Source organism: Harpia harpyja, chromosome 8, assembly GCF_026419915.1.
Source record: "Harpia harpyja isolate bHarHar1 chromosome 8, bHarHar1 primary haplotype, whole genome shotgun sequence".
Classification (NCBI taxonomy): domain Eukaryota; kingdom Metazoa; phylum Chordata; class Aves; order Accipitriformes; family Accipitridae; genus Harpia; species Harpia harpyja.
Window position 1 is genome coordinate 13721183 of NC_068947.1, and position 17688 is coordinate 13738870.

At 39.2% G+C, this 17688-nt stretch overlaps 1 protein-coding gene across 1 annotated transcript in view; it reads right to left on the reverse strand.

The window, feature by feature from the left end:
- PCP4 (Purkinje cell protein 4) overlaps nt 1-17688 on the reverse strand; it is a 55827-nt gene that overhangs the window by 21606 nt on the left and 16533 nt on the right. The window contains exon 2 of the mRNA XM_052794874.1: nt 14226-14277. Within this exon, the coding sequence (XP_052650834.1) occupies nt 14226-14277 (52 nt within the window). The remainder of the gene's footprint in view (nt 1-14225; nt 14278-17688) is intronic.

The following is a 17688-nucleotide window of genomic DNA, read 5'->3' on the forward strand; positions in this document are numbered from 1 at the left end:
TTGCCTGGGAAAATAAGAGGAGGGAAAATTAGGCAGTTAGAGGGAGAAGTAGCACTTGACCTAGCTGTGCTGAAGAGACATGAAATTCTCTGGGGGAGGAGAAAGAATGAGGAGTGAGATGGGAACACAGCATGAGGGAGACAGTAAGAAAGCAAGCCAGAGAAGAAGCTACTTGTGGAAAAGATGAAGGCAAAACATCAGTTTTTATGAAGATGGGAAGAAAGTAAGGAATAACTAACCTGAGCCATTGTAGCAGCCTGGCCTGCCTGGCAGAGAGAACAAGTAGCTTGGAATCAACCCAGAGCATCCCACTGCATCACATGCTTCATCCCACTCTCATGGGCACACTCACCTGTTGCCTGTGCAAATAAAGGGTCTCACTGGCAGAAAACTTATCTACTTATACAAGGCAATGACTGGTTAAAAGCTTCAGTATAGCGAATGCCTCTTGGGCCTTGCATAAACTGGCAGAAATCACTGCCAGAATAGCTATAGCAATTTGCACCAAGGATCTAAGTCTGTCTTCTGCTGCTTACCTCAATCTGTGCAATCTCTTCTGACTAGCAATAACCAGTTTGTTGGTTTTTTTTTTTTAACGAAGTTGATCAGACTATCCTGAAACAAGTCACTGGGGGGGCAGAACACCTTTTTTGAACTGCCTGAACTGAAAGTCCACATTGCTTTTTGGTTTGGTTTTTTTTCTGGCACACTTGGTCAAGCTTATCAACTGTTTTGTCACATCCAGACAGCATCACTTAGAACAACAAAAGGTATCCCTGACACTGGAAGAGGAGGCTGGCAGCTCTAGGCTGGATCACTCACTATCTCAGCAATTATACTGAAATGTTAAGTTGTGATGAACAAAAGTGGAAGCTGTACTCAGCCTCTTGCTGCTAGGCCAGAAACCTCACAAACACACAGCAGAATAGAAGCAGCTGCTCTCCATCTCAGCTCAGGTTAATGAGATGCTGGTTTTTATTCTGCAAGTTCAGTCAAGAGATTTGCCCCTAAATATGCTTTGTGGTACTGCATAATCCTGGAGAAAACTACTTACAGGCATAGAAAATTACTGTGATGTCCTAAGAGCTGTGTGAAGCTTGAAACTAGGGTCAGATTTATGGTAGTTATAAAACCTTTCTATGCCAAGTTTCAAATAAAATTGGATCTACTTATACTTTGGAGAAGAAAACAATAACTTCGTAGTGATCTTGCATAGTACCCACTCCAAAAATAAAGGCAGTTGTGGATGTGCTTACATTTAGAGTCATTAACACCTGAAACTTAGAACCAAATGGAGCAGGAGTTAGAAGCTCACACAAACAGATATATGGGGGAGAAACTCCAAAGAAGCACTAGTAGCCCTTGATGCAGCTTTCTTCACCAATTTTTTTGTGTGCCATCTTCTACTGCAAGAAGAAAAAGAACTAATGAAAGGGAGAAAATAAGTATTCTAATTCCAACTCACTCTGGACCTTGGCCAGTCCACCATGTAATAGAGAAAATGCTAATGTTAGCAGCAGTAATCTTCTTAAGATGATGAATAAAGACCAAAAATCTACACTAATTCTGCTGCATCAGAGAACAGCCTCTAGACTGAGTTGTTCACAAGGTCTGCCTGTGGCATGGGAGGAATGGAGGAAATAGCCAAAAATTACAGTTTCTTTTTGATGTTTTTCCATAATGTAATCTTTTTTAGCTGAGAGACCTCCAGAGGACTCCATCACATGACTCAGTCTGTTGCTTTTTATTTACGTGGTCCCTCATTTAAAAACCATAAATACTTAAACAACAGTTGTTACACTTTTCTCTGGCATAGGGGCACAGTTTCAAAGAGGTCCAAGGGTCAGTGCAGACTAGGTCCAAACTTCCTGGACATGGGCAGGACAGCTCCAAGTCTTGCAGCTGGTCCCACTGGGCATGACACAGGCCTTTCTGCCAGTGTGCTAAGCATATACAGTATTTTTTATGGATCCTTAATCTCCAGATTTCTTTCCACTGGAGTCTAACAGAGCTATTTCTTTCTCTTAAATTTGACAAAGGAACTTAAGCCAAAGACTTAAGTTTGTCTGAGATGAGACAAAGTGGTGCTGATGGATAGAATGATGACTCATGACTGATTGGCAAAGCCTGTGTCTGTGCCCTCCGCTGACAGCATCTATCACCCATTGACAAAAAGGTCCAAAACCACACATCTTCCATTTGTCATCTTACCTTCTTGGCTAAAAGAAGCCAGGAATGCTTTTTTCCAGCTTCTCCTAGGCAGCACAACATACCTTTGCCTCCCAAAGGCAGACCTCACAAGAGATACACAGTGTTTAGTTACAAATAGATTGATTGTAAAGGTGACCAAGAAATTTTTGCTAGTGAAAAATACAGCTGTCTGCTTTATGAACAAAATTGTTAGATGAGATCACAATATACCTGTGCTTTGCACTGTCTGCTAGTAATTAGTCTGCTGGCTGCTAGACCAAGAGGTAGCTGCTTCAGGATGCCAAACAGCCTTGAATCCAGCTACCTCAGCTCTGTCTAGACGTCCTTCCCTATGTGGCCCCCAGTTATCTGAGGTGAAAAGAAGGGGAGCATCCAATTCTCATCTGTGTTGTATGAAGAGCCACCTGTATAAGCCAGGGTGGGGGTATACACACTCCCATCATACCCCAAGATGGGGCCAAACATAACTGGAAGTCTGGTATTACCTGTGCATCCCCATCTTCTCAAAGGTACCACACCTGATAACCTACATTCAACTCAGTGAAGTCAGTCTAAGGCCACAAGAATAAACCTATCTTCAAGCTTTATTAATCTCTCCCCTCCTACCCTTTTCTTTAGCTGTACCACATTTGCCACAAACCAGAATCCAGCCCAGAATTTTCTCCATAGCTAACTCTTGCTTCCTGTCAGAAACTTGGGTCAAACTCTCTGCAGTGTCTATAGGGACCTCAGCCCTAAATTTTTAAGGTGCTACTAATTTTAATGAGAATTACATTATTTTATGAACACTGAATTAGAAAATTATTAGTAAAAATCATTTACATACAATAGTGCAGCATTGTTTAGCTGGAGAAAACAGTGCCTGTATAAAGCAGGCAGAATGAACAGAACAAGCCCTTAAAAAACCTACAAACGTAGAGGAAAGGACTGATCAAGGCTAATCTAAACTTCAAACGACAGAATACCAAAGTCACAATGCATTGGAAGTTAATGCACCACCAATGTGCAATAAAACTAAAGATGTTCAGGTGAGGGACTCTGTCCTATACATTGTGTTTGAAAAAGAGAGAGTTGTTGCAACACATTCTCAGAAAGGAGCACTTCTGGAGAACCTACGAAAGTAGAAATGACCTAGAGTAAAAAGGCCATTAGAAGTCCAAAAGGCTAACTCTTAGTTGTCTGGCTATCAGTATGAGATCTGTAACTTAGATTAGAAACTGCAGAGCCAGGATAGTTACTGTTGGATTAGTACAGACACATAATGAATTCCAAAATCCTACAAAAATGTATTGTTTTTCTGGCTATTAGCCCAGATTTTAATTAGTTTGTGCTAATGAATACATTTGTACACGTCCATTTTTTATTGGCAGCTTTTAGAGGAGCTAGTAAATTGGTCACTGTGGAGTGCCAGTGCTTCACTAAAACCTAACAAATAATTAATGTTTTCTCCACCTAGAGTCAACTAGCAGTCTCAGGGGGTTTTAGGTATAAATTAGAATGAAAGATGAGGTACTCAAAATACAGTTAGAGTGCTCATTCATCAACCACGATTAAATAATGTTACTGTGAGACCCTAGAGAAGTGCTGAGAGCTGAGTTCTAGTCTCTGGACTACCCACAATATCTCTCAGGAGCTGCCAGAGCACCCTGCCCTATTTTCTACTGTGACTCTTGAAACGCCTTTTCCATATCTGGTGCTATCTAAGTTTCTTCTTTTCCTGAGAATTCCTCCTTGGAAAATATGTATTTTTCTCAGTCCTTCCTGTTCATAACCCACAGTGGTCTGGGGAAAAAAATTAACCAATACTAAGTGTTCTTTACTAAAATAAATGCTTTCATCAGATCCAGTATCCTAGCGAACAAAGACCTCAAGCCAGGAAATATCTGGACGTTTTCACATCCAGATTTCCACAGAGAAAATGGCTGGAAGAGCTGACATGAGGTGGTCAGGATCAGCCAGATCTAAATAAGGATGGAGATACTTGAGACGGGATTAAGGAGAAGTTAAATGCCCAGGTCCAAAACCGGCATTCTGAAAAAGCCTGTTGAGCATCCACTTAACTCCAGAGATATACAGGCTCTAGACTTTTATTTTAGTATTACCCACAAATTCCTCAGCCTTGATAGAGTTGAGTGAATCAGAAGCCATTTTATACCTAAATCAGATTAGGATCTATAAACACCAGGCTCTCCAGAGCAGCCCATTCTTGTAAGTATCACGTTACAAAAGAATACATTTCTCTGTTGACAATAAATGGAGCTTTAGGTCTCTCACACAGATGTACACCAATACAGCCAGGCAAGACGAATTTCACCCCTAACCTATAGAGAGGGACAGAGTTTACTATTATTAATCCTAACAGCTCCTGTTCAGCATAGGAACCCAGGACACAGGTGGGCTGAAGTCCCACTTTGAGACACCCTTTTCTTACATTGAACAGGCAACCTAGGCACTTTACGTAAGGTCCTGAAATCCACTCTGAGCACCAGGACTGAAGGTGCAGTGTTGCGCTGGTTCATGTTGTAGCATCTAATTCCTTTTTGCAGCCTTAACTGCTCTTTGTTCTGGTCACTAGTTCAGCTAAGGACCAAATTTTAATCATGTCTGTAACGCTCCCGCTGTTCTAAATTCTGGTGCCTGCTCACACAAGGGAGCTTGATAACACCAAATTACAAGCTAATTTTGGAGCATTGAGCTAAGTGCATTAAGACAGCTGTGTGCTATAAATTGAAATCTTAAAAACCTTCGGAAAAAAATTATTAATCATTTACCAAATTACTAACAGACAAGGAACTCTTAAGTGGAAAAGCATTTTCATTTCATTTACAAAACCAAATCTTCTGGAAAAGAAAAATAACAGAACAAAACAAAAGCCTACCATATAAAGCAAGGCAGATAGTGTGTACAGTCAAAAAGAAAAGTGATGTTTCTGTAACAGTAAGTCCTGGTAACCACTGTTGTGCATTGACTGTGTTCCTCTTTCATTTTTCACTTCCACTAAATTAAAATCACACTGCTGAGCTATATACACCTCTTGTAGCCTTTTAATCATCTGTTGTTAGTGTCTGGGAACACGTAGAGATAGATCTGCAACTTGTGCAAGTCAGTCCAGCTCTGTGGACTTCCAGTGTAAATATGCTAGCTTACATATGCCATTGACTCTAGTCCTGATACAGCCCCAAACTATCCTTGATGATGCAGGGACAGATTCATTTCAGAGGTAATGTTATTGGTTTTACTATGGTTATCTAGGGACTGGCTTGACCCATGTCCTTCATTTGGGTTCCTACCAGCAGCAAAGCAGAACTAAACGTTCCTCTTCTCAGAGTATTGATGACAGCACGGTTTCAAATGAGTGCACATTTGTGGAAGCAAGCCTGTGTGTCAGCTACGTACCAGTCATGGAAAGAAGTCTCGTTCTCCCTAGTGCATAGTCAGGCAGCACACCGATAATTACAGACTGATTTCCAAAAGAAATATGGCACTTGTCAAAGGCATAATTTCAGTTCTGCCTTTCCTCATTAACACTTGACGGGAACTCCAGCATATTTATGAGTCATCTAAAAGGAAAAAACCACAAGCTGCACCAAAGCTTTATTATTTCTCAATTTACAACTGACTTTTTTTTCCCTAATGACCTAGCCCGATCTTTACAGACCAGCTTCTCAGAAAGGATTAGGGCTCCTACCACTTTTCAGGTGCTCAAATGTCCACTGAATTAGGCACCTCCTGAGTGCCGGGATCCCAGTGCTGCAGGAAGCTGGATCCAAGTCACGTTGTCATTGTTGAAAGGACAAAGAAACTCAGACAAAAATCTCACCGAACAGGGAAGTAGTGGCTGTCAGCTAAGGGCGGAAACTAGGGGTCAGAAAGGCCAAACCCAGAGTGTAACAGGCCACAGTCAATACAAATATCAAAAAAAACCAAGGACAAAGGAACATGTTAATATCCTCATGGGTATCCTGAAGAGGCTTGGGTTTCAGACTTAAATGGCGCTCTTTCTACCTTTGGTTTTACAGACTCCATTCTTTCAGGCAATTTCACTGCTCCTCCATGTTCTCACTGAACTTGGTTCGCCTGACAACACAGTAACCTTTCAGGGGAGGATGGTGTGCACACCATCTAACACAACAGGGCTGTGATCCTCCATTAACTACTGAAACTAAGTTACAAGTGAGCATAATTCATCATGATTTCCTTGCTCTGCTTCTAATCTCAATTCCTACTGCAGGAATGCTCCAGCTCTACTAATTTCTACCTCCTGCAAAGGTGCAAAGGAGCAGACTGTTTCAGTGACCATATGTAAGTATATATACTTATATACATGTGTTCATTTCTCACATTTTTAGAAATGCAGCTGAATTTTTGGGTGCACTCAGTTTGAGAGCATCACATATAAGCAGGCACACAAGTGTCCCAAATTGTATGCAGGCACTGTGTGCAAAACAAAGATCCCATAAATTAATCAAGTTATTCTCGTAGCAAGCTAGGAAGAAAGATATGGACTGGGGCAAAAATTGTTATTGTTATCTCTATTTTTAAATACTTGGAAGACACTCAGTTACTACAGTGGTGAGGACCATATAAGTACCTAGACAGATTCATTTATAGCAGGAGTGTTCAGTGTGAGGGTTTTTCTATCTCAAAGGTGCCAGCTAGCTGGGACCTTTTCCTCTAAGGGAAGAAAAAAAAAAGGGGGTGGAGGGAAATATATTTTGAAATAATTTCAGATTTTTAAGTCCTTAAAAAGTGAGTTTAAAAAGCTGAAATCATTCTTCTATGGTTACGCTGTTCTGCTTTGTTTTTTTTTCCCCATGGGACTTATGCATTTAATTTGCTCTCCTGGTACTCTTTTATCAGATAGGAAGCCATTCTTTTCCTCTCCAGTGCAGTCCCACAGAGGAAAAAACCCCAAACAACATGCAAGAAAAAGCTGCATAATTAACATTATATATCAACATACACACAGACACCCTTCATGTGCATAATGCTATATTCTTTGTGTCAGTAGATGGACTTATTTGGTAGTCAGAGTAGTTATAAATGATACACAAAAAAAACTTGCAGGGAATTCCAAAGACAGGACATTGGCCAGACTAAATGAGCACTGCTGGCTCTGCTAATTGATGAAGCTTTTAATACAATGCTTTTTTTTTTTTTGAAGATGCTTCTGCCCAAACATTTAAAAATGAAAGCTTCTCATTACCAGATGAAGTGCAGCAGTAATGCACAGTATCAAACCCAACTTGTCAGATAACAGAAGAATAAGAACAGTATCTGCTCTCTTACAAGTACTACTTAAGTTTAGACTAGGTATATTCATTACTTTAAACTCCACCAGAGGATCCTCTCCATGAAACTAGACGGCTACTGCATGTGTACAGACATGTGTGGGGGTCGGTGAAGTTTCAGTACAGAAGGTGTCCATCTCAAACACATATAAAAATTATTGCTTTAAAAGTTTTTGTTGCTGGATAAACATCAAAAGTTGTTGATATGAAAATTTTTGTGAACAATCCTTCATTGTCATCATTACCCCAAGTAAATAAGCACACAGTATTCCTCTGGAGACTACTTAAACTTATTCCTGGCCTCAAGAAATGGAAATTCACCTAGGAGAAGAAATGAAGTTCATGCATAATCCCCCTCTCTTCCTTTCAGCATCCTCTCTAGGGAAGATCTGTAAACAATCCGAGCGCCTTGTTATTAAAGGCTTGATCTGTCTTTAGCTGAGACATGTTGGCTGCCTGAAGAGATGAACAGACTCCTTGATAAACACACCAGTCTGGGCAAAAGAAGAGATATAGGCCAGGAGAGGACCTGAGACATATTTGGTTTGATTCTGGGTAAACTTTGTGTGTAGCTATCCCCAGGAACGTGCCTGAAATGAAACTCAGTGCATAAGGTTGCCTGCAATGTTTTTGCCATGCATAGCTATGCCTTGAGAAGGGATTCGTCTAGAACTGTTTACTTTAAATTTTTCTCCTAACTCATCTGAAACACTCTCAGCTACAGATCACGGTGATGAGTTCACACAGGATTTTTACACCTTCTGAGCGATCTGTACATGACCAAATACAACTTACATAACTATGCTGAGGCCTCAAACACTTCTGTATTTAGGCTTTGTGAAAGTGTTACATTATTTGATGGTTGCATATAAGTCTAGGAATGTTGCTGAGACACAGACTTCCCATTTTAAGAGATGGGGATGAGGTACAGCAAATTATTCTCATTTCACTTCCTAAATCCCCACTAGTACCAGCTAGGTTGTATGAGATAGCACAGAATTTGGCTCTGGATATAGATTGAAAGTAGAAGAGAGGGACTGCGTTACTGACTGGGAGATCACATTCCATGAAGCACCACTTTCAAGGGACAAGAAAATTTTAGCAGAACACCCTAGTGAAAGGAGACAAGAGGGCAAGGTAATTTTCCCCCCCCAACTATCAACCTAATACCCAAAAAACCTCAATATTAGTTTCATACAATACTCCCATTCTAACTTCTGATTAGTGCTGGGGGGGGTGGGGGGACAGGAATATCAGAGTGAAGCAGTCTGAAACAGTTGAGGGGTTTTATGGTTTGTTTTGGGGTTTTTTTGTTTTTTGGTTTTTTTAAACATTAATTCAGCAGTTGCTTGCAAGATTAATTTCATTTTTTGCCACACAAGCAATATTTTGTGGGAAAGAAAATGCACAAGGCATTGCAATGGTACGGCTCAGTCACTGTCCTTTCTGGTGACTAAAGAACATGTCCTCTAGACCTGGGCAGATACAGCAAACTGTTCCATGAGATCCTTTGAATATTTATACAAATTAGCCTCATGTGTTCCCTCCCTTTTCAAAATCATTTTTCCATAAGTAAGTTTATTTGTAGAGCTGTTCCCAAAACCAGTACGTTTTTACATAGTCATCAGAGAATATTAGTGGAAAATTAATTTCAAGTTCTTAAACAGATATTTTTGTTAGACCATACTACAATAATGATCCTGGCCTCTAGCCAGGAATTAAAGCTCTATTAAGCTAAGCACTCTCCATAAATAACTATGAAGATGATTATTCACTCTGTCGGACCTAGCAAGATTCTTTATTCTTGAGTGTAGTGTGCACAGAGTACAGAATTTCCTAAATTCCTTAAGTACATGAAATAGGTGAATGGACTGTTGATAACACTGCAAGATACATACCTCTCTACCAGGAAAGCTTACTAGAGATCTGTCTATTCTACCATGCATGATTGTTTTACAATTCTTTACCATTACTGTTAAATGTTTTCTAGAAGCATTCAGATTGAAGTGAGTTTAGATTACTCCATTTTAGATGTAAAAGATAAGAATTTACTTTACTTTATTAACTCTACTGTTTCCTTATCCTTATGTAGAGGCATCCCATGATGTACTGTATGGAGAGGAGGAAATGTGGAACATTTATTCATTTATAGTTTTCTGACCACCCCAAAGCAGAGATCATATGCTAACAAGACAAATTCTTAAGAACAAGTAGAAACTGAAAACGGCTTTACTGTTTCAGTACAACTGACCATCTCGCCATGATTGTGTAGGCCTAATCCACAATGACATTTAAATTCATGTAAAACCTATTCATTTTTCATTTCACTCAGAGGAAGTTACAGAATTCATCACATGAAAATGTGTATTTTGTTATTATAAATATTGATACTGCTGAATGATAAATCTCATATTCCAAGCAAATTATTAACAAATATCAATTAACAATTACATGCCTTACATACTTTCAGAAGAAAGGGTAAGATCTATTGATAGGAAAAAGAGTGATTCTAAATCTGAAGATAGAAATAATTGGTTCTGATGTAATTATTTCCCTGACAGTTGTGCTAGGCTGTAAAGAGTAGATTGTATGATACCAGCTCACAAATTACATAGCAAAAAAACGCAGAGTAATGTGAAACAGAATGAGAAGTGACAAGTATTAACCTACAAAGGAACTTTGTAACATTGCCAAGGTAGTAAGAATAGTACATTAGGAACATCCCGTTTTCATTTAGGATGCATTTGCAAACATGATAGGCCAGATTAATCAAACCAGGTGAGCAAAAGGAAATTATAGCTTCTTATCCCACACTGACTCCCACTATTAGACCAAGTCAGATTCATATAGGAGAGGGTGCATGCAGATAGTACTGCTGTCTTCCCTTTCAATTTTCTACCATGGAGAACAGCATTATATAATAGAGTTTACAAGTTAAGCTCATAATAGCATACATAAATATGTCATGGCTTTCAGGTAGACTGAGGTCCTTCAAGACCCAGTGAGGTTATGGCAGCTGCAGTTACATGGCTCCTATGTACAACAAGTTGGTTTTATACCTATGCTTCTGTATGCATAGTACTACTGCTAATTATTAGGGTGTTTTTTCTTTAAAAATAGTCCTTTGACCAGTTTTCACTCAGGAAAACTAGTTTATATAGTTTATTCCCAATAATATTTTTGTTCTTCCCACTCTGACAACAGGATGAAGCTACATAGACTTCCCTGACAATATAGTGTGTTTATATTATAAACTATAGCAATAGTATGTTTTGGATGGAAAAGCTACTCAGCATTACACAGTGCCCGCTGAAGCTATCAGGAGCTCTTCCATTGGCTTCATTAGCCACTGATGTACCATGAGAGCACACTGTAATGCAAGAGTCACTCTTCATTAGGAAGACATGAATCACCATCTGATTTTGATCATAACCTGTAAAAGGACAAACTACAACTTGTTTAAAAGGTCAAGATAGACAAATGTCATCTAGGGCTTGACCAGCATCCAGTGAGGTCATCGAAGGTTAACAGCAAAACTCTCAGTGTGTGTAAAAGCTACTCCAACACAAGTGATTATTCAGTATTCATAATCCTGATACAGCTTCAAGAACTACCAGACTTGTTGCTGCATAAAACCCAAGAAGATATGGTGGTACATATTATATGAAATACAGTGGAGAGGAATCCTGTCTGCTCATGACCGGTGCTCTGGAAGAGAAGAAGGAGCTTTGTCCCCCACGCCTCACCACCTAGCAGTCTGGAAGACTGTTCAAGAAGGCAGCTGAGGGAAGATAACTGCTGATGAATGAAGGTCCCATGTAGGTACAACAGTCCATTCATCAGCATGACAACCAGTACAGTTTGTGTATGGGATTTGCTTCTCCCATTATCACAAACTCTTGTACTGTGGCATATCACTGCTCCACACTACTGGCTTTTCTGAAGCTCAGCCTTTTCCATTGCTCATCCCCCTGAGCCAACAAGCAAGGCTGCTAGAACAAGGCAGTGCCAGTTCTGTAGACATCGGGACTGAGCCTGCATTGTGTGTATGATAAAATTCTCCACTGGAAGGGAGGCTAACTCAGAGAGACCACTGCTGTGGTGGTAGGAACTAAATACAATTACAGATATAATGCTGCTATCTAACGAAGGTCAAACAAGAACAAGCATTTGTAAGTGTCTACCAAAACTATCACTCCTATAAAAGGAATCTTCGGAGACTGAATTTCCCTGAATGCTTTACTGTAACAGCAACAGCATACATGTCTTCAAAGAGAATGCTGACTGCCACAGTCATTAGTTTTATTTTCTCCAGTTTTGAGCCAGCCCAGAGACAAGGCCAAAACTCATTTTCTACAAACAATGCACAAACAAAACTTCACCCACAGCAGTATCTCCACTGTGTGAATCAAAAACTCTGAAAACAGCTGACCCTATTTGTTGTTAGGGCTAGTTTTCAGCAGCTTTTCCTGATCTTGTAATCAAGAGCAAGGATAGTGACCAGACTAGTTTGCCTTTGCACCCATTTTCATAGCATGACTTTTTTTTTTTTAAACAAGATGAAAGGGGTTTTGATTTCTCCTCCCTCCCCCCTTTTCCACAAGAGGGAAAGTTTCCTTTTGACAGGGAGACAAACATATGAAGAGGCTCGTAACAGCCACAATGAAAATTTAAGACATGAACATATTGCAGACTTCTGGCCAAAAAGCATGTAATGAGGATTTATATTGTGTATGTGGGTTTACAGCACACCCCAATTTTCAGAGGAATAAATCACTTCTACTTGAGTTCTAACTACACAGAGCTAATAAGGACAAAGAGCTATACATTTCTGCTTCTTTGATTTAGAATTCAATCTCAGCTTCAAAGTTCTGATTCTGCTTTATTTTCATGCAAGCATATGGATTGGGGAGGCCAGAGGACTCTATTCCATCTCCTCTGCTGCACCTCTATTTTATGTAGGTGACAGGCTTTTGTTATATTTCATTACAAAAAATAATTGGTATCTATTTGTCTAAGATTAACTGCACATCTGCCTGTTTATATTACACCTAAAACTATGCTATAACTAGAATCATATATTTGTGAATTAATGATGAAGTCCTTTCTCACTCAAAATTCCCTTTGAGAAAAAAAGAATTTGCTTTTAAAAAGGCTGCAGGATCAGTAAATCTAAGCTAAACTTGACAACAGGACAGTTTTATTTGGGAAGAAATTCAAGGCAAATGAGCTCAGTTCATAACATGCTCAAACAGTAAAGAGAAAAACATGCTTCCCATGCTGCCCAAATGGCTGACAATTTTGCTTGCTTTCCTTTCCTGTTAACTTGAGAATGCAAATGGCTTTGCTGTCAGGGTACATTTGTTCCCACTAATTCAAGACACTCTAACAAGCCAAAATATTTTTTTTCCACTCTAATTTGTGTTTTATCATATTGGGAACATCATCTATGGATTTCATTTACTGTAATGTTATGCAAACAGCCCTTATGGGAAAGTCACCTCTCTGTAATAGGAAAACTAAGCATAAAGAAGTCTTAATGTTTTAAGATGTGTTGCCTCAAAGGGCCCAAAAATTCTGTTCAGACCAACACCTAAAAGCCAAAATATATTTCCAAAATAACTGCTCAAATATCCTATCTCAGAAAACCTGTGGCTTTTCAGAGAAGAGACTTACATTCTTCATGCTTTTCAGTAGATGGGATGGACTACCAGAGCATAGTATTTTAATTAGAACTGGATGATCAAACAGAAGCAGACAGCATATTTACATAGTTCAATCCTCATCTTATTCATGAATGTCTACAAACTGATGCTGCCTCATTCAGCTGCATATGTAAGAAAGCTGATCAAAATGTTTTCCTCTGAAAAATGTTTCTGACAGTAACTGGATTTTAATCAGGTGATCATTTGTGTGTAAAGCATTTCTGCCTCCTATAGGAAATAAGATGAGATTTCAGGTAAAAACACAATTTCTGTTTTCTCTGAAAATTCAGTTTGACTTGGGGGGGGGGGTTGCAGGGGGCTGGATATCAACATTTTCCAATTAGAATTGTTTGTGCCACTTAAGGGGCAGAAATTGGTTCCTGCCCACCCCTTTGTTAAAGTCCAAAAAAACCCCAATGACTCACCCCTTAGAGCAGTGCAGCATAAGTCCAGATTCACTCAGAGTTCCAAAGTTAGGAGCCTATTTGCCATATGGTCCTTCCACGCGAGCTACTCCATCCATACCCTATCTCTAGCAACACTCAAATGAGCTCTGTGCAAGTGCCTTCTAACTTTGGTATCTTAGTTATGGGCCTAAAACTAGGTGGGATGAATCAGACCACAGAAACCATGTTTATGAGCAAGTCCTTTGTAATTAGTTTACTTTTGTTCACCTTTCCCATTCACATAGCAGCTGCTCATAATACTTCACCTGGTCTCTTGGTGTTCTTTTCACATACTTAACACTGTCTTGTTCTAGCCCCATTTGTATCTGCACTGACTTCTACAGAGTCCTTTGGTTTACCATGTACAAGCTCAGAATCAGGTCTCTACTTTAGTAGATGGTTTGAACATACAAATATAAAGAAAACAATCCCACTGAAGCCCTTCCATTTTTAAAAACACATTCAAAAGATAAGATATGAAACCATGAATGTTGCTACCTGACATCTATCATTACAGTAAAAAATATTTTGGCTCAATCTGACTCAACGTTTCCATCAAGAAATACTCTTACCATTCTCACCAGATGTCTTGTCTTTTCCATTTGTAGCTCCGGTTCCTTGTCTCTGTTGGGGGGAAAAAAAACCAAAACAAGTGGTTAGAAAAAACTTGAATGTGCATCTTCCCCTTGGAATTACTAGCAGTTACAGCCTGATTTTCCCTTGATAACTTGGATAGTCATTCACCCTCATGCAATGTTGCTTTGAAACACTACCAGTCAGAACAGGAATGCTTAGTACCATTTAGGTACCGCTGTGCAACTATACATGTAACTGTGTATAATTATCACGTTAGTGATGGAATACATGTAATCAAGTTTCCAGCAGTGCAAGGGTATGAGCTACAGTAGGATATCTCTTCAGGTCCCTGCCGTGCCTCCATTTCCATGATTCTTCTGACCTGACTTTGGCCAGAAGACTCATCTTTCTGCCACGGCCACAAGTGCAGATGGAACTTCCCACTTCAATTCACTCTGTCCAAGGAATAGCCTCATGACTTTCCATGAAACAAACTGATTTAAGTCACTCTACTAAGTAACATGTGGCAAACACTAGCACAGTCAAAATAAATATTCACAGTGGCAGGGCTGCATTAGTGTGGTTACACTACTAGGTAACTTTCTAGCTTAGAAATGGTCACTCCATGAAAATTATGCTGCATCCCCCAGAGAAAGCATCCCACAGGTGGAATTGTTACTTTAGCAAGTATGGCAAAACTTGCATTTTTTATGCAAAATTATTCATACTTGTGTGTATTACTGAAATAGACTAAAGAATTTGTCCTCTGGGGTTGTACATGTAAAAAACTCAGAATATTAAATTCAGTGAATAAATCCAGCTGCATTCAGCCATCAGGGGCAGCATATCCTCATGCATCAGGAAAGTTAACAGCTACAGTAGCATTGCAAACCAAATGGCTTGTACCAAAATATGGACAGTCATATCAATTCTCTTATGAAAATTCACACAGGCATACTTATCTGAAGGTATTTACTCTAGAATATCTGGTTAAAACCTTCCCTACTGCTCTGGTTTCTGTCCATCTCCCACAGCAGTGGTATTATCAGGGTATTCTGTGTACATGGAGCTAATCACAACATAAGTACAAAACCTTCATGTGTACTCTTAGCTCTTATTATAGAAGCCAGAGGGGGGAAGCAAACTCTTCAAACCCCTCAGGAGAATACAAGAGAGCTACATATGGTCTATCGTGCATCCACATGCCAGTGGTGGGTTTTCTCATCTTTTCTGTGGTAGACTTCAGGGCATATACCTCTGCTCTACTGGCTCTGCCTCATCTCTCACTCTGTGCAATGAAACAGACGATCTGCAGAGAAAACAACTCTGAGTCTATAAGCACAGCTACAGTCTCCTCATATGATGGAAATATATTTTTTTTTTTTCTCCCTGGAGCCTCAGACCTAAGACAGGCGAGAAAAAGACTTAGCCAATAACATCAAAGAATGGAATTCTAAAGGGATAAATATCTTTCACAAAAGTGAAAGTTACCAACAGCCAGAAATCAATAAATCCACCTGACAACAAGTTTTGCTAAAGATATTAACCTTTATACCTTTATTTAAAGTTTGGTTAATATTTCCATATTTCAATTTCAATCCATATCTGAAACTGGATTTTAGTGTTAATTTACTGGGACCTCCCAAAAACCCAAAATACTGGATTTTTTCTATCTATAAAATGGTAACTATATTGCTTTTCCCTCCCCTGTTTATTTTTAAATACTTTTTCAAGTTGTCTTATTTCCTGAGTGTTTCAGGCTGTGCTACTTAGCCTTTATGAAAGCTTCTCTTTCCTCCCTAGGCTATACCTGTCAGGTTCAGTCTGCTATTGATGGGGTGCTGGAATATGGATCCACACATTTATTTCATTTCTCAGGATTTTCCCTCAAGCAGAGAGGAAAGTGGTCACAGAAAACGAATAAAAATTTGGCTTTGGTCAATGCAGGTTTTTCTGTTCATGAGGTCAAGATTTTTTCTTTAAGCCTGAAATCAGTCTAAGTATTCTACAGCCATTCATGTGATTGGTGACCATTGGACATATACAGAATGAAGCCTGAAAGTCTGCCAAACAAGCTTCTGATAGCCTCTCCTTCAGTTATATACATATTTTGATCTGTAAGCACTGTGCTGTCCTCCAAGTGAGTGCAATGGATTTGAAAGTGCAAATCAGTTTCTCATTAACAAGGCATTGAAACTTATGAAAAAGCCTTATACAATGTGATCATCCACTTGCAAAACCTTTAGCCTTTTACTTCAATACATTCAATGGACTTTTTTTTAAACATTTTCAAAATGCTGGTATTATTAGAAGCTGGATCTTCTTGCTTCTTTCATCACCTTTCATAATGCTACCACAGGCTGCAAAACAAAGCTTAGCTTTCTAATGTCTTTCAGAGCACAAGAGGACTAAACATGAGGAGGAGTTAACTAAGGGTGTTTTGAAGCAATGGATGAAAGCCCTCCAAAAGCTGATAAAACAGATATTGTCCTCAAATGCAATAGATCAAATTAAAATCAATGAAATATAAGAAAAATCTTAATTTCTGAGTTTTGCTTTTAAGCAGAAAACCCCAAAGTTGTTGACCATATTTTAAAAGATAAAAGCAGTCTAATGCTTTCTGTTTCCTATAACTTGTAGCCAGCTTCTTTCATTCGAAGATTGCTTCTAAAATTCCCCAGCGTAAGGCAAGCACAAGGACAGAAGCACTGAATAAACTTCCCACTAGGCATCAAAGAAGAAACAGAGCCAAAATGAACATGAGTGCAAAACCGTAATGATTATACAGTAAAACAGGATAAACAGTTTTGTTGCTATGTTGCGTAGGAGGAAACATAGTTTATGACTGCTTGGGGCTATATTAATTTTTAACTCAGTGGTTTTACAGAACATCAAAGCACATCATTAAAAATGTCTCCAAAATCAAAGTCACTCGCAATTTGTCAGAAGAGGAAGGAAAAAGGACTACTGCCATATGCCAAAAGTCCCAGTAAGAAAACAGGTTTACTTTCCTGTTAAATTCTGTGCTATACACAGCAGCTAGTTAATGTGGTATGAAAAATTGTACTAAATTAGTCCCAAAGGTGTACAAACTAAGGTCAAAAGTGAATTTGCAGCCCAGAGGACTTCTCAAGAAGAATGTTAAATTACTACAGCAGCTTTTCTACTCATTCTTCTAGCCCCCCCTAAGCCTAATTTTTGCCTTTAATCTTACATTCTGTTCTTGTCTTGAAATAGCTTGACCTTTTCAGTTATGCTTCCAATTAGTGCCTTAGTGTTAGGGATTGTAGCCAGGTGTTGATTACAGAATTTTTGGGGGCAGAGCAGTTGTTTGGTTTTTGATGAGCCACAGAAAGCCCAAGATCAGGGACATGAAACTGTCAGAAAGTTCTCAGGCAAATGGGCCCTATTGGTAACAACATTATTCTGCTCCTTCATCTCAGTGCAGGGCCAACAAGG